At 48.1% G+C, this 23,784-nt stretch overlaps 2 protein-coding genes across 3 annotated transcripts in view; one reads left to right on the forward strand and one right to left on the reverse strand.

Annotated features, from left to right (window-relative positions):
• The window catches only part of C33H3orf52 (chromosome 33 C3orf52 homolog), a 35,182-nt gene extending 27,281 nt beyond the window's left edge, over window positions 1-7,901 (forward strand). The window contains exons 5-6 of the mRNA XM_038582799.1: window positions 1,724-1,905; window positions 6,451-7,901. Coding sequence (XP_038438727.1) covers window positions 1,724-1,905; window positions 6,451-6,455 — 187 coding nt within the window. The 3' untranslated portion in view covers window positions 6,456-7,901. The remainder of the gene's footprint in view (window positions 1-1,723; window positions 1,906-6,450) is intronic.
• Window positions 7,902-11,844: 3,943 nt separating this feature from the next.
• GCSAM (germinal center associated signaling and motility) lies at window positions 11,845-23,352 on the reverse strand. Of its 2 annotated transcripts, XM_038582801.1 has the most exons (7): window positions 22,908-23,352; window positions 20,508-20,576; window positions 17,519-17,563; window positions 16,452-16,498; window positions 14,542-14,570; window positions 13,369-13,463; window positions 11,845-13,269 (listed from the first exon to the last, which is right to left on the reverse strand). In XM_038582801.1, the coding sequence occupies exons 1-7, from the start codon at window positions 22,934-22,936 to the stop codon at window positions 13,152-13,154; spliced, it is 432 nt and encodes a 143-aa protein (XP_038438729.1). In that variant the 5' UTR covers window positions 22,937-23,352; the 3' UTR covers window positions 11,845-13,151. The 2 variants fall into 2 exon arrangements, with proteins under 2 accessions (XP_038438729.1, XP_038438728.1); XM_038582800.1 differs by having other exon boundaries at window positions 11,848-13,463; window positions 22,908-23,075.
• Between the last annotated feature and the right edge of the window lie 432 nt (window positions 23,353-23,784).

The following is a 23,784-nucleotide window of genomic DNA, read 5'->3' on the forward strand; positions in this document are numbered from 1 at the left end:
CATGCTGCTGCTAGTGGGCAGGAGAGAGCCAGAGCCTGGGGATACTGGCCTCAGTCCTGTCCGGGCCAAGCCCCTAGGGAACCTTCTGGGAGGCTCCTTGGTTCATCAGCTGCCAGGCCCATTCTGACCTTGGGCGGGCGGGGCAGCCAGGCAAAGCCCCCAGGGTTCTCTGTTTTCTTGCAAATCTCTCCTTTTGCTTCAAAATCTGGCCTCCTGTCTAAAGTCCCCCGGTGGGTGACCTGCCACAGTGGGCCTTGGCGCTAGGTTGTGGGACAGAGTTAGGCAGAGCCACCCTTCCTTTCACCTGGTTTGGTCTCCCGAAAGCCAGCCTCTGGTCACCAGGCAGCCGAGGTGAGCCTTGCCCACCGTGGGATGCCAGTGACTGTGTGTCCAGCCGGTGACCACGGAGGGCAGTCATCGGAGGCGGGGCTCGGGTGCAAATGATGACACCTGCAAGCTCGTGTGGCCGGCTGAGTGTGAACACGCACTTCCAGCGTGCCCGGAGCAGCACACCCGGCCGGGGGTTGCTGGTGTGTCCTGCGTTTGAACTGCAGGGTTGCCCACCCTACTGGGGGTCGCGGTTTCTAGGCGGAGGGGTGGCCTGGGTGACCTCTGGTCACCAGAGGGCACTGGCTCCCCATCGTGAGCCGGGGGTGGGGGTTCCCCCGTGGGCCGATTGGGGCTCCTGGGAGGGTCCGGGGGGTGGGGGGTGTCTCAGACGGGGCCCCTTGTGATTATTTGACTGCTGGCTCTTCATCTGGGCCTTCTCGAAGCAAGGTCACAGGATGCCCTTGGCAAACCTAAATGCCGAGCTGGCCTTTGACGAGCGGCGTCAGCTGCTAATTAAGCGAGGACGCCCTGTGATCATTTTTATTCTGGTGATGGAAAGGTACGTTCCAGGGAGATGAAAACTCCTTTTCCTTAGGTCCGTTTGCTGAGCCCTGCAGAGCTGGAGCCGGGAGACGGGAATGGGACAGGGCGAGTTCCTCTCTCTCTCTCTCTCTCTCTCTAAATATCTAAATATCTATCTACCATTCTATCTCTCTATCTAAATATCTATCTAAATATTTATTTATTTATGTTTTATTGGAGTTCGATTTGCCAACATAAAGTTTCTCACCTCAGAGACCAACCAGGCAGGTGGGATTTGCTGCTGCCCTTGCAGGGCGGCCTGTGGGGTCAGGAGTCGGGGGCCAGCCGGGGGCGGGGAGCGCGGGGCTTACCTTGAACATTTTATAGGCCAAGGAGTGAACTGGTTAAACCAAATAGTCCTGAGCAGCGCCTGTCAGGGCAGGGAGAGGGTGGATGGAGCGTGGGAACATGGGAGGGGAGTAAACAGGAGAACCCAGGGACGCCTGGGTGGGCTCAGTGGTTGAGCGGCAGATCCTGGGGTGCTGGGATCGAGTCCCGCTTGGGGCTCCCCGCGGGGAGCCTGCTTCACCCACCGTGGGCCAGCCTTGGACCTTCCCTGACTCTCCCTTCCACGGCCTCTAACACTGGTCTCCCAGAGGGTGGGTTTTAGATGGAAGGAAGAGGGTGGGGTCCCCCTACCTTTTTGTGAGGAAATGACAGAAGAGGGTCCTTCTAGGACACCGGGCCCTGTGCTATTTCCTACTGGGAGAACCCGAGGAACTGCAAATAGGCTCCTGCTGAAGTCAGTTTCCCGAGTGGCAGTGTGATCCCGCTGACATTTGTCGCTGTGTCTGTCTGCTGTGCCTTTCAGCGGTGAAAATGCCACGATAGCCTACCACCTGCAGTTTGGGGTTCCTTCCGAGGACGACAGCTTTATGCGGTACATGATGAATGAGGAGTTGGTGCGGGGCGTCTTGCTGCAGAGTCTGCATGACGAGGGGGTGTCTGGTTGTGAGACCCTGGGCCTTGGGCCGGCGTCGCTCCTGCTCTACGGTAAGTGGAGGAAGTCAGGAGGGCAGACGTGTGGCCTCAACGGGGGAACCAGAGCGAGGGCGGCTGGCGGGGAGGTTCCAGGTGCCTGCCCTCCACAGACAGACGGACAGACGGAGTAGTTGGGGGGGGGGGCAATTAAATTGTAAGGAGGAGGACGGCTAAATGTTTCCTTGGTGTCCTTCACCCACATTTGAAGGCCCGTACCCCACTTGGCCAAATTATTAGTAGGCTCCATGGGAAGGCCGCGGTTTCACGGGAGAAGTGACTGTTCCATTTGAGGCGACTGATCCAGCCAGCTTGTTGAACGATGATCCCAGTGGGGGGAACCCGTCTCTCTCTGTTGGGGGCCACTGGGTCTCTGACAGTGACCCAGGGGCCGGACAAGGCAAACCAGTCGCCTTCCTTAGAAAGGTAGGGTGAACGTACCTTGTCTGCTTTTGAAACCAAGGGTGGAATGAGAGAACTGGCATGTCACTCAGTGAGCAGGGAAGGCCACCCACATGTCACAATCTGAGAGCAGTTAAGACTTGGCACAAAAGCAGGTGATGAGCCCCAGAGAGGTGCCCCCTTGCATCTGCACCAGGTTGGTCTGACCTCTGGTCTCCCGTCCCACCCTGACCCCTCGCTGGGCTCCCATTAGCCCCCCATGCGACTGTCCCTGACATTCCATCATCCACGGTCCATCAGAAACACTGTGCACCCACTAGTAGGAGCGAATGCTGTTGAGTGGCTGAGAAAGGCAGATCGGGGGAGGTTAGCCACGAGCACAGGCCCCCCAGCCTAGCATCCAAAGAGCAGAGCAGTGAGGTTATGAAGCTCCCCAGCCACTCATAGTATGAGAAGGGACGTCCGTTATAATGACACTTATTTCTTATTTCACTTATAATGGGAAGTTAAAGTAGGCTAATCCCTGTGTAAGAAGGCAAAGGGTTATGTACCGCAGTTCTTCAAGCTTTCTTTTTCCCAAATAAGTGGAAAGGATGACATTCAGGAAGCCAAATCTTAGCTCGCTGGGAATGAAGTTTCCTCGCTGAACATCTGAATAAATTGCATATGTGGGGGGGGTGTCTGGGTGGCTCAGTGGTTGAGCATCTGCCTTGGGTTCAGGTCATGATCCCAGTGTCCTGGGCTCAAGTCCTACTTCGGGTTCCCCACAGGGAGTCTGCTTCTCCCTCTGCTTATGTCTCTGCCTCCCTCTCTGTGTCTCTCAGGAATAAATAGAAGAGCGTCTGTGGGCCGGACAGAGGGCATAGATGTAGAGAGTGAAGAGGTTATGCCCCCCTCTATAGGAATTTTAGAAAGAAAGAAAAGGAAGGAAAGAGAGAAAAAGATGAAACAAGGGAGCCCTTCGGTCCCCTCCTGTGTGAAGAAGGGAGAGAGGAGGCCCACTGCCTGAGCTCTGTGTGGTGGCCACTGCTGTGTTGTGACGGTCTTGGTTTTTTGAGGCCACTCTGGAGTCTGGGGGTTACCAGCAATTTCCAAATGTAGGCGAGGAAGGTAGAGGAGGAGTTGAGAAGATTATGGGGTTGAGAGGGCCATACAGAGTGCGACGAAGGGGAGGGGGTGGCTTGTGAGCCTGAGGAGAGCCTGGGCTGACCTTGAGCAGATAGCGTTGGAGACATTTCCCCAGGGCCAGACTCCGTACCGTCCCCCGGGGGGCAGCTGGGAGTCAGCCAGGGATTGTGCCCTTCCTCCCAGACGTTTCTGCTGTAGGGGATGGGTGTTTCCATGACCCCATGTCCACTTTCTAGAGTACGTATGTGCGGTAGTTGAGACTTTGATATTCTCAGGAATGTAAGCATCAGTCACAGGAAGGAAGAGGACACAGTGACCATTTGAGAAGTGAGGAAGGAAGAAGAGAGACCTAGGAAAGGCAGGCTGGCCAAGAGAGGGGGCAAGCTCAGGAGGGGTGGGCTGGAGAGGCAGAGCCCCTGGGAGGGACCCAGTGAGACCCCGTGAGTCCTGAGCCAGTTTTCCGTGTTCATGTGCACTGTGGGCCTGAGGGTTGCTGCCCTCCCCCCCACTCTGATTACCCAGGCAGTTAGTGGGCTGTTAGTTAGAGCTGGGCAGCTGGTTTCCTACCGAGATAATGTTCCGCAGGAACAGAGAGCAATGATTCTTTTTTTAAAAAAATTAAATTTTAGTTAGTTAACATATAGTCAATGTTGGACTTAGGAGTAGAAGTCAAGGGTTCATCACTGACATACAAACCCAGTGCTCCTCACAAGTGCCCTCCTGAACCCCCAGCACCCATCTAGCCCATCGCCCCCCTCCCCACCACCTCCCTCCATCAACCCTCTGTTCTCATTGAGAATCTCTTATGGTTTGCTTCCATCTCTCCTTTTTTTAGTCCTTCCCTTATGTTCATCTGTTTTCTTCCTTAAATTCCACATGTGTGTGAGATCATACGGGGTATTTGTCTCTCTCTGACTGACTTATTTCACTTAGCTTCATACACTCTAGCTCCGTCCATGACATTGCAAATGGCAATGGCAAGAATGAAATTTCTTTTTGATGGCTGAGTCATATTCCATTATATTTCACCCCATATATAGAATATATAATAAATATACACCACGTCTTCTTTATCCCTTCATCAGTTGCTGGACGTTTGGACTCTTTCCATAGCTTGGCTATTGTTGATGATGAAAGAAAACGACTATTTTTTTATTTTTATTTTTTAAAGATTTTTATTTATTTATTCATTCATGAGAGACACAGGGGGAGAGAGAGAGAGAGAGAGAGAGAGAGAGAGGCAGAGACACAGGCAGAGGGAGAAGCAGGCTCCGTGCAGGGAGCCCGACGTGGGACTCGATCCCAGGTCTCCAGGATCAGGCCCTGGGCTGAAGGTGACGCTAAACCGCTGAGCCACCCGGGTTGCCCAGAAAATGACTCTTTAAAAATTTTTTTTCCCACATAATGAGAACTTTTAGGATTGACTCTCTTAGCAACTTTCAGAGTTACCATACAGCAATGTTAACTCTAGCCACCATGTACATTACACCCACAGAACTTATTTATTTTATAACTGGAAGTTTGTGCCATGGCTTCACCCAACCCCCTGAGCCCCCTGCCCGACAACCAGTCTGATTTCTTTTCCTATGAGTTTGTTCTTTCTAGATCCCACATGTGAGGATCATGCAACATTTGTCTTTCTCTGTCTAATTTCATGCAGCATGATGGTATCAAGGTTCAGGGAATTGTTTCTTTTTAAATATTTTATTTATTTAATCATGAGAAACAGAGAGAGAGAGAGAGAGAGAGAGAGAGAGGCAGAGACACAGGCAGAGGGAGAAGCAGGCTCCATGCTGGGAGTCCGATGCAGGACTTGATCCCAGGACCCTGGGATCATGACCTGAGCCGAAGGCAGATGCTCAACCACTGAGCCACCCAGGTGCCCCCAAGGAATTGTTTTAATAGCTCTCACCTCCCTTTCCCCCCTGTTTTTTTGGCCTGTTTCACCTTATGGATGTTTGGGGGCCCAGGGATGAGGAGAGAAAGTTTGTTTTACAAATATAAAATGGCAGCATGAGTTATTTTAGACATCTCAACATGAGTTAGATATTTGGTAGTGTTTTCTCATATGGGAAGGAGTCAGCTAGTAGACTAAATGAGAAACAAAGGCACAGACCAGATTTGTGTGAGAGAAAAGAGGAAAAAACTGTAGGCAATGAGAACAGTGAATCTTGGCTGCACATTTTTGGGCTGAACCAATGAGCTGCCTGTTGGCGGAGGAGCCACTATGTGAGCTCTGTCCTTAAAAGGACTGCTTGGTATCAAAGAAAATCATTTGGGTTGTTTATAGATTGTCCAGGAAACTTGGGAAGTTTAGCCAAGGAGCACTAATTCTCAAGTAGGGGCAACTTTGTGCCCCCACTGCACCCCAGGGGTGTTTGGCAATGTCTGAAGACGTTTTTAGTTGTCCTGACGGGTGTGTATGTGAGATATTAGCGTCTGGGGTAGCGTGAGGGATTCTTCTGAACATCTTGTAATGCACAGATGGCTCTCTACGACAAAGAATTACCCAGCCCATAATGGCAACCGCGAGGACCCTGTGGTAGAGCGTGGACTCTCTGTGTGGTGTCCCCAGGTCCTTACATGGGCATATCCTCCTTGGTCAGGCCCAGTCCACACCATTTCCTCATCAGACTTTCTCATAATAGCAAACTGAAAATTTAGAGGTTAGTAGTTAAATTATGAAAAAGGACTGAGTATTTAAATATCTTCAGCACCCAAAAGGCCTCACAGAATGTTATTTACCAAGAATTAGGCCAAAACAAATGAGCAATGTGTTATTTGCTTTGCGTAAAGCATTCAGAGGTAGGTGTGTGCGCGCGTGCACTTGTATGCGTGTCCGCGTGTGTTGATCGAAAAGGAAACTTCCTCTGCTAGGAATTTCCAGGCATTTCAATTTTGCATAAGAGTTTATATTCAAACCCAACGGGGGAAAAAAATGAAAGCATAAATCTTTAAAAAAGAATCTTTAAAAAATAATCACGGTTTTAAAAAATGAGTGACCTCCGTTTGTCTGTATTCTCTTTCCAGAATGAAGTGGAGGATGTTGGTCTGTATCTGAAAGCAGCGCTCCACTGAGTTTTTGGATGAGAGAATGCATTTTGCTTTCCAGAGAAGATCCTGTGAATTACCAGAGAAGGACTGGCAATGACGTGAAGGGGTGGAGGCTGTCCTTTTTCTCCTGATTCTGCACTTGGGAAGTCCGGGCTCTGCGTCCAGCAAGAGCATGTAGGGGGCAAAGCTGGGTGTAGGCAAAGGCAGGAAGTCAGACGGTGGGTGGAACTCGCTGCTATTCTTAGAGCACCGCTTGCTTCCACCTACATGGGGACACTTACTCCATAGTGCAGAGGTGACCTTTCAGGCGGGTCCACTCCGTGCAGGTGGGAAGAGTGTGCAGGCAGGAGGTGAGGGACCGCACAGCTAATCACTCACTGAAATCCTTCTCCCACTCGCCCAGGCCCGATGTGATGTATGATCTACCTCTAAGCAGAACTGTGAGGGAGGCACCTGGGAGACCAAAGCAGCTAAGTTCTGGGTCTGGTTCCAGGACCTGCGGCTGCATACCTTAGCAGACCAGCCTGAGACCCGCCATCCAACATTACTGTGTTATGTGGAGCTACAGAAATGAGATGCGTGTTTCTTACTTCGCCCCTCCTCATTGCACCTGTGACTCTGGAACACCCCTTTTGGAAACGTGGGTCCTTGAGCGTTTTGAGTTTTGAACACACTGCTGTCGTTTGGGATCATTTTCCCACTCAACAGTTTCTCCAGCTTCCATCAGAGGATCACTGAGGCTGCTTACCTCGTGCACGCTGGCTCATGGCTTTTTATTGTCCCTTGGGACTAGGCTTCGTCCAAAACTCAGTGTCTGCAGGCACTGGTTGTGTATCTTACTGAGGGTGGTTGGAAACAGAAAGAACCACTTTCTGTTTGAAGTAAATTGTGGGAGGCTGAATGCCACTTTGTTTGCAGGCTGGGGGGAATGTTAGCGACTGTGTTGATCATCTACGGACGTAGAATTGTCCAGCACGAGGAAACAGAGTGTTTGTTTCCTTGGAAAAAAATTGTTTGCAGGAAATTTTCCAGGAGAGAGTGTTGTGGTCCCATAAGGAGATGTTCTTAGCTCCAGGATCTCAGTTAAATTGGCCGTGGGTAGACGTCAGTGTGGGGGGCTGCTGTGTATGGGGAGTGTCCAAGGGGGTGTCTCAGGCTGGATTTGCCCTGGTCTTTTTGTGCTCCAGGACTCTGGATAATGTGAATTCGCTTTCTTATTTAACTAGAGGATGCATTTATTGTAACCTGGTGTCTCATTTTGAGGCCAGTTCCTCAAACCAGCCAAATAGGTGCACCTCCCTTCTTCCTCTTTATTTTTCACATGTCAAATGTAAACTGTTGTGTGTTTGTATTTTTTAGAATGTAATGAATGACTTTAATGGGGAGGGATTTAAAAATATTTACAATAAATTATTTTTGCACGGGCACTGTCACGATCACGTTTGCTTCACAGGTGTGACTCTCCAGGCCCGTGACGTGGGCTGGCATTTTCTTGTGGTAAATGGTGCTGGAACTGGTGTTTTCATATCCCTGACGGCAGTTTCCCCTTTTGAGCAAGACTCAGCCGGATGGGCTGCAGTGGGCTAGGTCCTCCTCTGTTCCAGGGAGAGCAGCGGGGTGCTCTCTCCCCTCTGCTTCCTCCTGGGGCTCCCCTGGCAGGCCCAGGTGTCCGAAGGGCCTGGAGCTGGAAGGAGGACAGTGTGTTCGTCCCTTCTCCCTTGGAAAGCGCTGAGACGCAGCTACCTGGACCCCTTGCAAGTCATACAGAAAACTTTGCATAGGCTTGACTCTGGCTCTAGTGGCATGCGGACAACTGGACTTTGTGAGGTGTCTGAAGAGGCATTCACGTCTACACTGCTCTGCTATAGGAGATGAATTTATTGGTCATCAGGCATCTTCATGATGAGCATAATGCCGGGCATAGTAAGGTTCCAACAACTATCCAAGGGATTTGAGAAGAGACACTGGTCTTTTCTGGAAGTCACTGAGATGTGGGCAGGAAGGGTACAGCCAGAGCAGTGGAGCGTGCCCCTGCTCCCATCCCCAACAAAATTTCTGTCCCTGCATTCAGTTCTTTTCTACTTTTCAATTTAACTTAGCTCCGTAGATTTTTTTTTTTTTTTAATGATGTGTTTTGCAGAAAACTCTGGGAGATAGCAGTGAAGAGCAGGGCAATAATAAGAAGCTGCTGGTCTCATTAGGCAGCAAGGCTCTGCGCAGACCAAATAGGAAACAGCAGGGAAAAAACCGCCTGGGATGAACAATAGAGACAGACCGTGGGGTTGTGGGTAGTCAGAAGGGAGAGTGGTCAGTGAAGGCCTTGCCTAGGAAGGACGCCGGAGCTGAACTTGAAGCCGTGGTGGGATTGGAATAAACAGATTGGCTTCCCTTTGCACATGTTTGTGTCTGATTAGGGTGAAGCTCACGTTCTTTCTTTTCCCATTTATTTATTTTATTCTGTTTTATTTTACTTTATTTTTTAAAAAATTTTTTAAAGATTTTTTAAAATTTTATTTATTCATGAGAGACACGAAGAGAAAGAGGCAGAGACACAGGCAGAGGGAGAAGCAGGCTCCACGCAGGGAGCCCGACGTGGGACTGGATTCCAGGACTCCAGGATCACACCCTGGGCTGAAGGCAGGGGCTAAACCACTGAGCCACCGGGCTGCCCTATTTTAATTTTATTTTTAAGTAGGCTTCACACCCAGCATGGAGCCCAATGTGGTGCTCAATCTTATAGCTACAAGATCAGGACCTGAGCTGAGATCAGGAGTGAGATGCTCAGGGTACCTGGGTGGCTCAGTCGGTTAAGCGTCTGCCTTTGGCTCAGGTCATGATCCCGGGGTCCTGGGATCCAGCCCCACATCGGGCTCCCTGCTCAGTGGAGCCTGCTTCTCTGCTCCCCGCGCTGGTGCTCTCTCTCACTCTATCAAATAAATAAATAAAAATCTTTTTTTAAAAAAGGAGTCAGCTGCTTAACGACTGAGCCACCCATGCGCCCTTTTCCCTTTTAGCTGTGGGCTCTGCATGGACACCTGCCCTATTTAGCATCTCATCGGTGCTGAGAAAAATGAAAGAAGCCTCTCCACGTCTTCCCTTCCCTGATTCCATTATGGCTTCATTGCCTTAAAGTAAGCTCATCCTCACTGTCCTTGCGTTGCTGGCAGTGGGGCCCACAGACGCCTTTTCGTCCTTCTTTTATGGTGAGAGAGCAGATGCTCTTAGCATCCGAAGGCAGTCCCTCATCTTGTACTTAGGGCACCATGGTCTGGAGAGGTGGGAGGATGAGGCTGGAGTTCCGCAGCTTTGGGGAGCAAAGTCCAACGTGCTTGGCACCTTCACACCGTCAGTGGCCTCTGACTTTGGTGGCCCCTGGGGCCATGTTTCCTTCAGGCTTGACTGAAATTTGGGACCCCCCCCAACCCCCAGGAACTCAGATGGTGAGAGGGGAGGGGATGCATTCAGTGGGGTCATCATCAGACAGCAGAAGACTCTGGGATGGTAATGACCTCTCAGGGCTCCCCAGAGTGCCTTGCAAAAGCACCCCCTGTGGGTAAGTGGGGGGAACTGCTGACCCACTTCACAGCCTGCAGAACTGAGGGGTGCTCAGATCTAGTGACTTTCAAGTTGCTCTCTGAGCACAAGGGGCCGCTGGATAAAGTAGGGAGTCAGATCAATGTAAACAGCATCTCCTTTTGTCTGAGGGATCCTGTGGCATCCCGGGGACCCCCCTGTCCTGTCCCAGCTCTGCCCCTCCCTCCATTCCTCAGACTATTGGAAGCACCTGTCACCCAAGGTTGTTCTAAAAATGTCAGCATTTGAATTTACTTGTTATCAACGGTCAGTTGTCCTGACCTAGCTTTGCCCTTGTCTTTTACCTCTGGTTCTGAATAAGAATTTATTCACAGCCTAAAGGATTATTTATAGACGCTACTACAAACATAGAACGGAAACCACAAAACCTGCAGTTGCCGCATAAAATGTGTCTGTGTGAGCTGGCTGCTACAGGTGTAAGATGAGCTGGGGGCGGGGGGGGGGGGTGACCTGAGGGAGCAGTTTAAACCCTCAGCCTCGGTTTCTTATCAAGAACCCAAGAATTCCTTCCGGGAAGGGTGGCATCCCCAAGCACTTGAAATTGAATGAAACATTGTGTGAGTGTGTGTGAATGTGTATTTTCCATCGCGTTCATCAAAATCCTGAAATCTATGGAAAACAGGACTAGCATTATATACAGACAAAGCATTCCCAAAGGGCTCTCCTGCTCAAAAGTGATCCCCTTCCCTCATCTCTCTAGATTTCTTGAGAACAAATTTTGTTGGCTCAGCATTTATACTGAATATATTGCTGGAGTAAATACTATATATTTACTATATATAGTAAAAGGCATATACTATTTGGGACAAGTAATACTTTCACAGGCTAAGACTCAAACTAATATAAGCTTGTGTCATACTAAAAATATTTAAGCCAGTCAACTTCAACAATGGTCCAGTGTCCAAATGAAAAACTCCAGGATAAAACCCAGCAATTTCTAACCCATTGGATGATCGCTGGGTGACCCTGAAAATCAAGCACGTCAACACATGTTTTTCTTCATACATCATGAAGTTGGTTTTTTGTTTGTTTGTTTGTTTGTTTCTCTTTGCTCTTTGATAGCATTTATTCAAGGTCTGCAGTAAATGGATTGCAGATATTAGATCATTCTGCTGTTGGTGGGTGATAAAGCTGAGCCTTCGAGTTACACGCTCAAGGTCGTAGAGGGAGGAAGGGATGGATAGAACCATGATGTGAGTCACTGATTATCTGATTCTAGTGTCCATACTCTTTCCCTAAGTGAATCCTGGCCAAGGGTCAAGGCTGGGGTTCCATGGGAGAGAATTTTGCTGAAAATAGGAAGTTAGTAGAGGATAAGATACCCAGATGTGATTGGCTCTTAGCTGAAGATCACCGCCCAGCCAAAGTCTCAGCGAACCTGTATTGATACGTCCCACCTGATGTCACTGGGTTTCTCCTCACTGGCGTAAATGCATAAATCACAGATGGCATAAAATGTACTAAACTACATTTTAAATAATAGTTATTTAGTTACTTTGGGGGACAAAACAGTAATTAAACACATAATGTATCTACTACTTTGTCAACAAACCTCTACTATTTTAACATCCTTAAAATTAGGACAATGGCCACGGGTTAAATAGAACAGGAAGTTGAGAATGCAGGTGTGACTATAGAAATAGTCTAATTTGCTAATTATTCTTGGTCCCATCTCATTTGTGGTTTAATATTTTCATGCCAGTTTACTGGTACCAGTTCTTATGAGTTACAAGACCCAAACACACTTCTGTTTGTTAAGTTTATCTCCAAGTATCATCCTTTAGGCCTGGGGTCTACAAACTTTTTTTTTTTTTTTCTGAAAAGGGAAAAAAAAAAGTGTTCTTGGGTTTGTGGGACCTCCAGTGTGTCACAACTAACTACTCAACTCTTCTATGGCTGAGCAGTATGAACATGTATACAGTATACATGAATAAGCATGGATGTGTTCCAATATCATTTTATTTATATTAAAAAAAAAAAAGACAGTAGGTCAGATTTGGCCTCTGGGTCACAGTTTGCTGATCCCTGTTTTAGGCAATAGATGGAATTCCAGGAGCAATGAGGAAAAAATTAGGAAAAATAATCAGAACATACAGAAAGTCTCATTAGAGAAGGGATATGTGTGTGTGTGTGTGTGTGTGTGTTATTTTTCCCATGTGGACACATTTTTTTCATATGTTATACATAGTATATTAGTTCATCCACGCATACACCACCCAGTTGAGTATAGCCTCTTCTATGTAGTATGTTGGAGGAGTGTTGAATTGGAAACCAGGAAATCAGGCTCTGGATAAAGTTCTGGCACTAACTTGCAAGGTGCCTTGGGCTACTTATCCTCTCTAAGCAAAAAGGGTAATGGAGTTAGAGTGTCTCCATAGGTCTTTCTACTCTACCATTCTCTAATGCTATGATTTTCTTGATAAGATTTCTAGGGAGAAATACAGGTTAAAAAATATGGGTTAAAATTATATTAAAAATTATATAAAAACTTGGTCCAGAACATACTGATTCAGACCACATAACCAACAAACCCATAAGGGTCAACGAGTCAAAGGACATACCTAAGTGGCATGGGGTGCGAAGGCACACACAGGTTCTCACCTGGAAGGCTCTGGGTGAGGGGTTGGGCCTTCAAACATGTGTCGAACAAGTGAACACCCCTGGGGACACTTACTACTATGGGTAAAAGCTTCCTTGTGACTTTAGAAGACAATCATTGTGGACGTTTTATAAGAAGAACTTGGACAGAGGAGCAGACCCTTTGTGATGCTCATAGCTGTAGGGGACCAAGAAGCCTTTCCTACCATTTCCAAAGCCATTTGGAATCACAGATAGCCACTCCCTTCTCAAAGAGCGGTGTTCAGGATGGGTGGTTGGTCTTTGGATGACTATGGAACAGGATCTATGAGGCCCTGTGGTTTGCAAACCAGATTCTGCAGAGACCCCTTAAGAAAGGGCTGTTGTGTGTGGAGGTGGGGTAAGCCTGAAGGGCCCTATACGCCATGCCTGCTTCAACCAAAGCCCCACAACCCCTATCTAATAGTTACTGCTATTAGACGGGCGCTGGTCCAACTGTTTCGTTATCAGTAGGAAACCCGGTTCTCCAAATGTGGTGTTGGTGGATGTGGCTGTTGCAGGGAGTAGGAGAAGACTCTCCTAGGTATGATGAGTTCATATGCATCTTCTGGGGAAGACGAATGCCTTGGAGAGGAAGGCACACGGAGAAGTGCGTATGAAACCTCGGTTTTTCCCAAGGACTCCCTGGGTGTCTCGGTTTTAGGGGAAATGTTCTCATAGCACCTCTCAGCAGAGATCCCTGATGACTTTCCCCCAAGGACGCTGTGATTAATGAGGGTGTAGCAGAGATCTTCCGAGGAGCTCTGGTCAGCACTGTCCTGTTGGGCAAAGAAGAATCTTATCAAGAGTGGGCCTCTTGCCTTTCCCTTTGCATACTCCAGGCTCAACACAGACCCAACCCCGAGCAAGGTCTGTCTTCCATGACCATCTCCCCTCCATCTCTTGGCTCTTTTTCCTAAATGGCTGCCTCCACCTAACCCCTAGCCCAGGCATCCAGAGAGCTCACGCTGTCTAGAATATTTATTCCGCCTCCCCAGGCAGGTCCTCTCTGCCTCTTGTTCCAGAGTGACCCCTGCCAATGGGTATAATTCCAAGTCTCAGGCCTTGAGGGCAGCCTGCTCATAAGAACTACCCGAGGCCACCCTAACACGATTGGCTTATGATATTTAACTACTCATTCTAGGGATTTTTGCATTATTCAAAAGGGAAACCACTCAAGAGAAGCTCCCAGTCAGTGGAATCTCAGGAGATAAAGAGCAAAGCAGCAAAGTACAAGAGGGAGAGCCTGGATCTGGGACTGAGGCTTGGTTTTGGATCATGCCCCTGACTTCCTGCCAGTTATCTGGCTTGGGGACAGTATCACTTAACTCTCAGTTTTCTCATTTGTGAAGGAGGGGAAATAATAGTGCTGGTCTTCTGGGGTCGCTGTACCAGGTGCATGAGCCACTACAGGCAAAGCTCTCAGCTCACTGCCTGGCGTCAGCACGGGGCTCCGTGTGCATCAGTCCCTTCGCAGTGAGATGGGCAACAGAGGTGGCTGCTGCTGCGGCCACCAGGCCCCGCACAGGGCCCTGGGCTGACAAGCACTGGCATCTAAAGTGTCTCTTTCAGGGATCCCTGGGTGGTGCAGCGGTTTGGCGCCTGCCTTTGGCCCAGGGCGCGGTCCTGGATATCCGGGATCGAATCCCACGTCAGGCTCCCGGTGCATGGAGCCTGCTTCTCCCTCTGCCTGTGTCTCTGCCTCTCTCTCTTTCACTGTGTGCCTATCATAAATAAATAAAAGTTAAAAAAAAATTTTTAAAGTCTCTCTTTCATATCAAGGATTGAAGGGGTCCTGGAGGCCAACTCCTGCCATCTGGGGCACCTCAGCAAAAGGCTCAGAGATGTTTGCGTTACCTGCGTGGGAGCAGATGACATTTCTTTACCTGGAGAAAGAAAATACAATCAGCGTCAGGCCGTGGGGAGACCTGAGGAGAGAGGGTGGGGAAGAGGGGGGAGGCCGGGTGGAGCGGGGAGTGTGGAGACTGGAACAGAAGCAGTCAGAGAGCCAACCAATAGCCCATCAGGCCACCCCAACCTGCAGCGCACCCCAGGGGAACCCCAGGACCAGCTGAACAAGAAACAGCAGAGGGGGGCAGGCAGCTCAGGCAGAGAGGCTGAGTGGAGGGAGGCACACTGGGTGGGGATTTGAGAGGGAAACCACGCTTCCCTCCAGCCCCCCACCCCTGCCTGCCTCACACAAAATTCCCAGCATGCCCAACCTGTACCACTGTGGAGACCAAGACAGATCAGAAACAGGTCCTGTCCCCCAGGGGCTCACAGGCCAGCACGGGAGGCGGCGGAGGGCCTCAGAGGAGCCACAGTGTCCAGAGGCGCCTGTGTCTACCGCAGGCCACAGGGGTGGGGTGGGGAGGGTTTGGGGGATTGGGGGGGCTGGAGGGGTGACCGTGTGGGCCTGCTGCTCTAGAAAAGCTTGCTGGAAGGAAATTCTTAAATTGAGCATTCCCGTTCCTGCATTTGCCAGCAGATGGGAACAGCAGCAGGCCAGTTTCCCAAGGCCATGGGGCTCAGGGGCACCCCAACCCCTTGCCGCCCCCTCACAGACCCAGCAGCTCCGTAGGGAGCTCTCAGGTGGGAGCCGCCCCGGATTACAGGGATTGGCCTGCCCCGGGGCCGGCATTCCACATGCTCTCAGCTCCGGAAACTCCCACGGCCCTCGGGACGTCCCTGGTCATCACCACGGGGACCGTCTGTGACTCTTAGCAGTCGAGGTCTTACTGCTCCCACGGTTTGCTCTGACGGAGATTGGGGCTCCCCGGGGTGACGCTGGGCTGGCAGGGCCGCTGATTCGCTTGCACACTGCACCAAGCTAGTTTGCAAGACTCGGAGTGAATGGATCGGGCTCTGCTCTTTGCACCTAGGAAGGCAAGGCCCAAACCCCCTCACTTTTCTTCTTTAGAAAAGTGAAATCTTGTGGCCCCTCCTCAGGCCTATACTTCCTCTCTCTCTCTGCGTCCTTCTCCAATTCCTCCTCCTCAGCTGCAGGGCTTCCTGTCTCCAGGGACCCGGGCCTCACCTCCTTGGCGATCTTCCAGCATCTGCTCCTGCCACCGGCCAGCACAGTGGGGTCTCTGCACTGCAGCCCAGGTGAGGTCTTTTCATGCAGGGGCCTCAGACCGGGCCTGGGTTTAAAGCCCCCCGACAGGGGCCTCTGGCTGGCCCTTGGCCAGCGTCTGCCTTTGGCTCAGGTTGTGACCCCAGGGTCCTGGGGTTGGGCCCCAGGTTGGGCTCTGTGCTCAGCAGGGAGTCTGCTTCTCCCTCTCCCTCTGCCCTTCCCCCCTGCTTGTGCTGTCCCTCTAAAATAAAATAAAATAAAATAAAATAAAATAATAAAATAAAATAAAGCCCCTCAATAGTTGTGCAGTTCTCAGGACAAAACCCGGCAATCCTAAGCTTGCCCATGAGGCCTTGCCCCTCCGGGCCCTCTGGGTCGCAAGGGTTTCTAGTTTCTAGTTTCTCGGAAGCACTTCAGGCACCTCTGTCCTTCCGGTCATTGTTCCCCGTTCACCCCTCCAGCCTCCTGACCTCAGGGAGGGATCAGAGATCAGTGGCCGGTTCCTGCTTCCAATGGCCTCACAGTCTCACAGTCTAGCAGAGAAAGACCCAAGCAGCTGGACGAATGACACAGATGGATGTGCAAGTATGACACTGGCAGGATGCCCAAAGAGCTTGGGAAGCACAGAGAAGGGGCAGTTGGGAAATGCAAGTCTATCAAGTGCAGAAAAGATAAGAAAGCAATGACTTACTCTCCTTTGGGGAATCTGGTTTTGCTTTAAAGATGCATATTTTTCTACTGAAAAAAGAAAGAGAAGGGAAATTCGTGATCTTCGCCCTTCAGAGGCTCTCAAAGGAAATGACACTCAACTCCAAAACCTTATCTTTAAGCTCTTTCATTTGTTAAAGTCATACCTCCTCCAGCATGGAGGAAAACGAAGGTAGATAAAAGGAAAAATGAAAGTAAGACCAAGTAGAAATCTCCACCTTGGCCCGTGTGTCTCTCTCTCTCCTCACTTCTCCCTTTTCTATGGCTGAAGTGGGATTGATTTATAGAGAACTATGGTGATGTCCTAGGTAACTATCTGGGGGATATTTTTCCCTAACAGAGTATCAACTTCTTTTATGTCATGTGAGATAAGGAGCCAGGATTATTTCCGATTCCAACACCAAACCCCATCTCTGATCTCCTAGGAGGCAAGCAAACAAGCAATCAAACATGTCCCATGTGAGCACAGAGGTAACTACTCTGTAGAGACCAGTCCCCGAAGAAACACAGTATAAACAGGAAACTCATTATCATCTCAGGAGACAAGGACATGTGCTCCAAGCAGCAAGACCATATGTCCTACTTTGCTTAGAGAGTCTAGTTGATGTCCTTATGAGTCAGTTAAGGACCTTGAGCTATTTTTAGTGGGTCTTTTACTCCAGCGTGGAGGATGACTTATATGAGCACCCCAGCTGTCCGTTCTCTGTGCGAGGGACAGAAATGTGTGCTTCTGTACATGGAGTCCGGCCCTTCGCAGTGGGATTCGGGGTCCTTCTTCTACCTTGGGAGCCAGTTTCGTCCTTGCTTCTGAGGCTTTCCCATTTGTGGAGGGCCATCAAGGCTATTGTTCCTGTTTCTTGCCAGGCTTGAATTGTCACTTGCCTGACTGACTCAATTCACTTTCCTGCCTGCCTCTCAGATGATTGTGTCTGGGTAGTGACAGGCTTCGCCTGTGGTGACAGACAGTGGGTAGTTACAGGTGATTTACAGCAAATATCACATTGAAACCACACTTAGGCAAATAACTCTTGAAAATAATTATCCACTCACCACGGAAGGCAGAAACACCCTTCAGCAAAGTAGCAGTAACAGCATCTAAAATGACCCAGAGATGACACCAAATCACAATGTTGGTCTCTACAGCATTATTAGGATAACTCCCTTCCCTTGACCATTTCTGTGAAAAATCTTCTTTTTAAAAAAGATTTTACTTATTTACCTTAGAGAGAGTGAGAGAGCACACATGAGCGGGGTGATGGGCAGAGGTAGACACAGACTCCCTGCTGAGCAAGGAGCCCGGTCCTGGTCCAGGATCAAGACCTGAGCCAAAACCATCCAGGTGCCCCTGCAAAAAACCTTTTTTCTCTGCCCTTGTCCAAGATAGTATTTATTCTAAATGACTTGGACACATCTATCATGCTGGAATGACTCCTTCCTCTCGAGACATTAACTCACCCTTTGGAAATATGAAGATGATGCTTATCAACTCCTAATTGAGGAAGGAACTTTCTGGTGTTGATAAGCATCATTTTCATATTTCCAAAGGGTGAGTTAATGTCTCGAGAGGAAGGAGTCACTCCAGCATGATAGATGTGTCCAAGTTACTTAGAATTGCTTGCTTATCTCGGATTTCAATGATTTACTTGGCCTCTTGTGAGAAAGGACACACAATAGTCATCTCCAGGAAATCCAGGCATCAGTATGTGGACATTTTAGAAATTTCTTTCTGGTACAGGTTAGGCAATATTTATGGAGAATTCTACTGCACTCTGAAGTTCTCCTATTTATACCATATTATAGTTAGACACCATAGTGTGGTTGTTGGGTGGAAAAAAACTGAAAACAACACCGGCTCAAAAATGGTATCACTTGGACTGAGTTCCCAAACTGGTGCTTAGTACATAATTTAATTGCAGGTTCCTCCAGAAAGGTAGTCTTAACCTGTGGGCCAGCAATTCTTCAATCTGTGCCACCAAGTCTGTCACTTGGGCTCTCTCCATCCCCACAAAAAGGTGAGATGATATGCATGATAAGACTTTCCTTTTCCCTCTAGAAAGTGACCTTGCCCGGAATAATCCTTTTCTTTTGCTGATAACTTTCTCTTCCCCATCCTCCTTCTATAGAAACATTCCATTTTGTAGAACTCCTTCAAGAGCCTCTCTACTTGCTAGCTGGGGTGCTGCTGATTTCATGAACCTTTTAATAAAGACAGGTAGATCTTCAATTTTGTTATGTAACAGTTCATTTATTTACATCCTACACTAGAGCTTCATAAAGTCAAGGACCACTCATTTTGTTCATCATGGTATATATCACTGGCATGTGCCAGAGTGTCTGGTAAATATGTTTTCAATAAATAATTTGATAAATGAATGGGTAGCCAAGGACAGAGCAACTCTAACTGGCTCAGTTCATCAAATCTGCCTCCTTTACTCAAAGTACAGGAAAATAAACAGGACTTGTGATCTCTTTTGGGGCAGGCAGAAAGGCTCAGGATCTTTCTGCAGTCAGACATCCAGGCTGAAGTCGAAGTATCATGCTGGGCGTCTTTCTGAACTTGAGTCATAGTCAACTATCTGCAAAATTGAATGTGAAAGCCCTGCCTTTACCCGTAACACTACCCACAAGCATTTGTAAAATACCATCCAGAAAGATCAACCCCAGCGAGCTTCCCAGGGAGTTCCCTTGCCAAGGGTGATAGAGGAGGAGAGGCTGTGGGCACGAGCATGGCAGTGTTGGGACAACCTCCCGGGGCCCTGCAGCATCAGAGTTTTGGGGCTGAAAGGCATGTCTCCTCTTCAGGCTGTCATGCTATTTTCAGCCATTGTTTATATCTCTTGTTTCTGTGGCTAAAGAAACACCAGAAGGAAACCACCGAGCCTTATCTTTATCCATGCTCAGAAACCAGGTTCACTTGAGGAGATTTGGGAGATGAAAAGAGATAGCTGATTTTGACTTACTGACTGTACTAATACCTCTGGAAAATTTGAGCCACCGTTGATCGGTCATAAATCGGGGATACTTAGACTGCTTACCTCCTGGAGTTGTAAGGGTCAAATAAAGTTCAACATGGCAAAGGCTGTTTTCAAACTGGTCATTTCCCCCACTCAATTATTCTGTAATGTAAATTTTTGTAGATTTTTCTTGCATTTCAACTGGGACGTTTTGGTTTGGGGTGGGTTCTGCAGGAGACCAGATGCATCTCTGTGACACCCGGCTATGTGCCAGCAATTCCGGGTTCCTGTCTCTTACACAAAGCTTCCCTGGCCTTCTAGACCGCCCAGTCTCTCCCTTGTTATGATGCCCATGACCTTTTCTGGTCTGTTTCATTATTTGGACTGTATGCTTTAACATATGTCCAGTGATATCACCCCAATATATGATCCTTAGCTTGCACTGAAGAGATGTACCCTGTTGAGGGAAACTTTGGGGTCCCCAGCTCCTAACATAAGCTTTGGCTCAGTGGTTGCTTTTTAATTTAATTGATATTCTTTTAAAACCTTCTCCTGAAACCATGGGAGAAGTACAGATAATTCTACAGGCCACAGAACAACTGGCTTTGACACTCTTTGGAATTCTTGGATCCTGACACCCTGGTTCCATATTTTAGTGATTCCCGGGCACTCAAAGGGACTAGTCAGAAAGGGTTAATGAAGAAGTCCTGGTCTAACACCATCAGGGTAATTGCAAGTGTCTCTCTCCACAAACCTTTCAACAATTATGATGATGTGGGAGATGCGGTCACCTCAGAAATAGAAACTCAGAGCTTAAAATGGAATGGTCAGGATGGAGCTTGAGGACAAAGGTATTTGGGCTAAATAAACAGAGACAGCAGGAAATAGGTCTTATTTCTAGTTGCACTTCTCCTGCCCAAAGGTTCAAAGTGTTTTTGCCTTTTGTCTTGTCTTCACCTTTACTATGACAATAACTGCTGCTGGGCCAAGCAGGGTGCTCCATGGTGGACATCAAGTCTAGGACCCGACAGACTTTACTCTTCCTGGGCAAAGGCTGGGAGGAGGTTTGTTGGATTTGTTCTCACCTGGATGTTCTCTGTTTGCGGCTTTGATTTTTCGGAGTCCAGGGTATTTCTTGAGTGTCCTGCTGCCACCTAAAACCCAACATATCAGGGATGAGCTAAGTTCTTTCCTTTTCAGGCTTCCCACCTCCATTCCTAATTTTTCCACTTTTGTCATTTCTGCCATTTGTGTGGAACCCCAGAATCACCCCAGCTTCTGCCTGTCGCCTCAGATCTGTTCACAGCTCCTCCTTAACAAACATGGCAACCTTTTATCTGACAGTTGACATTCTCCAATGACTTTCACGCATAATGCGTCCTAAATCCTTTGTTCCCACACGGCCAGGATTCCTCATGATGACCATGAGACTATCAGTGTTCGGAGAGGCCTAACCACTTGGTGTAGTCTTCGGGATTGCGCATAGGGGTGTGGAAGGGTACTGGCCCTGTCTCACGGAAATCACCATCTCTCATAGCATCAAAGCAGACAACGTGGGATAAGAGGAGAAGAAAGGATTAAATAAAGAAAATAAATCTGTTCATTGTGCAGGTTGGGTTTCTGTATGACCATTTTTTTTCATTCATGGGGATTTGAGAATATGGTGAAAAAGGAACTAAAAATTAAGTACTACTTACTATATGTTTATTACTTTCTCTCAACCTCTCTCTCTCTCTACACACACACACACACGTACAATCCACTTACTAAATGTATATAACACATACATTTTATATATTTCATTTAATCTCAGAATAAATCCATGAGGTATATATGATTCTATTTTTTACCAATGAGAAAACTGAGGCCGAAAATGTTAGGTAACTTGTCTGAGGACCACCAGTCAGTAAGGAAGACTCTGAACTCCTCTCATAGAGGACTAGGTGCCACTCTGCTTAGTGAGGGGGGCAGATTTCCATGGCTTTTGTAACAAATCTGATCTGGAGAGCCACGGTGGGGATCTGCTGATTGGATGATAAATGGGAACTAGAAGTGAAGGTGAAAATCAGATCCCAGGAAATATAAGCCTTTAAAAATTATATTAAAATCCTAAAAAAAAATTCAGATGTCACATTAATCATGAATTTCTCAGTCACATTATATCTGTATTTTATTTTTCTTCTCAGGACAGTGATTTCTTCATGTTTCCAGCCATTCATCAAACTCTTTTTGAGGGCCTACTATTTGTCAGAAATAATGCCAGGGAACAGGAATTCAAAAATGACTTAAGAAATAGGGCAGCCCAGATGGCTCAGCGGTTTAGCGCCACCTGCAGCCCAGGGTGTGATCCTGGAGACCCAGGATCCAGTCCCACATCAGGCTCCCTGCATGGAGCCTGCTTCTCCCTCTGCCTGTGTCTCTGCCTCTCTCTCTCTCTCTTTCTGTCTCTATGAATAAATAAAGTCTTTAAAAAAATGACTTAAATAGTCTCTACATTTGAGGAACTCATACATGGATATGAAAATGGGGATTTATAAGCTGATAACAAGCAGGAGCTGCAGATGGCTTGGCCTCTGAGGAACTAGGGAGGAGTTTCAGAAAACCCTGGGTCTCAGGGAGGGGCAGGCCACATCCCACGGGCTTGCCAAGCCTTCTTCTGTCAGGTGGCATTTTGGGTCCTGTGTCCCAGTTCCCAGTGGCAGGAGCCAACCTTGGGATAACAAACATAACCCTTAAAAATACTCCCCGCCCCCTGTCCCAGCAAGCTCATTCTCCCTAGACCATCTCACTAGGGATTCTCTTATTTTGGGTGGTACAAATTCTTACAACAACTGCTTTGAGGTTAATGAAGCTGATGGTCCAAAAAAATAATATTTTCTTACTGAACCTTATTGTGTGTAAGGCACTGTGCTAGCATCACATGCACTGGAAACTTCCAAGGTAGGTATTGTATTATTATTTCCTCTTAAAATCAGGAAACTGAAGTCTAGAAAAAGTAAGCCAGATTCTTGACCAATTTTAATGACCTCTACTTACCCCTTGCAGGGAAAGTGCACTGGATGAGGCCTCAAGTGTGGGCAGAAACTTGCTATTTATTTGGAACTAAAATAGCGATTTAAAAAGTAGTGATGTCTTTGAGCTCCTTGCAGGCATTCAGAGTTCAGGAGAGCATCCACCCACCCCACCCAAACCCAGCCCTCAGAAAGTTGTTCCATTTCTTAAGTCATGGTTCACTACATTGGCCTCCTTTGATGAAGTCCTTCTGCCTTTCAGAGGTTTTCCCCCAGCTGCTCACTCTGATTCTGGGGAGAAGGTCAACCCTATGAGGAATTGAATGTAGGGTCTGAAGATCAGTAGGCACTTATTTTTTTTTTTTCCAGTTCTTTACTGGGCTCCCCCAACCCTGCCCAAAGACCTTTTACTCTTTCTGGCTGCAAGGCCCTGTCCCATCCCCCACTGCCTGCCCCTCAGAAATCTGGACTCACCTGTTTTCCCTTAGCAGAGAGTTCCCCATTCTGGTCAGTTCTCCTGGTGACTTCCCCTCAGCCAGCCTGCTGCTCTCGCAGGGGCAGCTCGGGGCTTACTGCCTCGGTGCTGCTCCAGCCGCACTCTCAGGGCAGAGAGCTGAAAGGAGAAGAGTACCTCCTGCAGCCTGGGAGGAGGACGTCAAGGGGGAGGAGAGTCTGAGGTGCACACATGCTCAACTTCCTAAAATGTCAGAACCCATAAAAAGGAGCACATTTTGCCACTTCAAAATATGCATCATTGGCATAGTGATTACTTTAAGCCAGTTACTTTAAAGAAACTTCAAACATGATAAAACAGGCTCTGAAAAATCAAGTAGAAATGACAGTACCGTGAGAGACCTTTCCACTAACAAGGGAAATCACCATATGTGAGGGTATCAGGAAGAGAGCTCTAAACCTCTAGAAACTGTTCCTAGTGCAGAAGGCCATTATATCTGCATCACAACATCACCCTTGCTCACTCTGCCTTTTCCTCCCACGATGAGAACTCTCCATCCTCAACATCTTCTTTTGTCTTTCGCTGAAAAAGGTATTTAAGGTGATGGTTTCAACCATTTGGGGTTATTGCCCAGTTTCCCTGGGTCTCTCCCTTGTATACAGGAGGTATACATGTGATTACACTTTTGTTTTTCTCCTGTTAATTGGTCTCATGTCAATTTAATTCTTAGGCTAGCCAGAATGGAGAAAAATTTTTCCTTCTCAACCCCTGGCCTTAACCAGAAGCCATTGGTCAATGAGAGCGTGGAGCTTTTGGGGAAGCCCCATTTGCAATTACAGACAGGCCATGTGGTTTCTCACTTCAAATTCCTGAATTTTAAATCACTTTGTAGTCTTG

The sequence above is a fragment of the Canis lupus genome, chromosome 33 (genome assembly GCF_011100685.1).
Source record: "Canis lupus familiaris isolate Mischka breed German Shepherd chromosome 33, alternate assembly UU_Cfam_GSD_1.0, whole genome shotgun sequence".
Taxonomy (NCBI): Eukaryota; Metazoa; Chordata; class Mammalia; order Carnivora; family Canidae; genus Canis; species Canis lupus.

Excerpts from the sequence above, each read along its gene's own strand:
- GCSAM (XM_038582800.1), bottom strand. The coding sequence starts at position 22,936 with ATGGGGAACTCTCTGCTAAGGGAAAACAG. Across the intron at positions 17,564-20,507 it reads CGCAAACAGAGAACATCCAG|ATGCTGTTACTGCTACTTTG; the intron begins GTGAGAACAAAT and ends GGGTCATTTTAG. Across the intron at positions 16,499-17,518 it reads GGGTGTTTCTGCCTTCCGTG|TAGAAAAATATGCATCTTTA; the intron begins GTGAGTGGATAA and ends TTCTTTTTTCAG.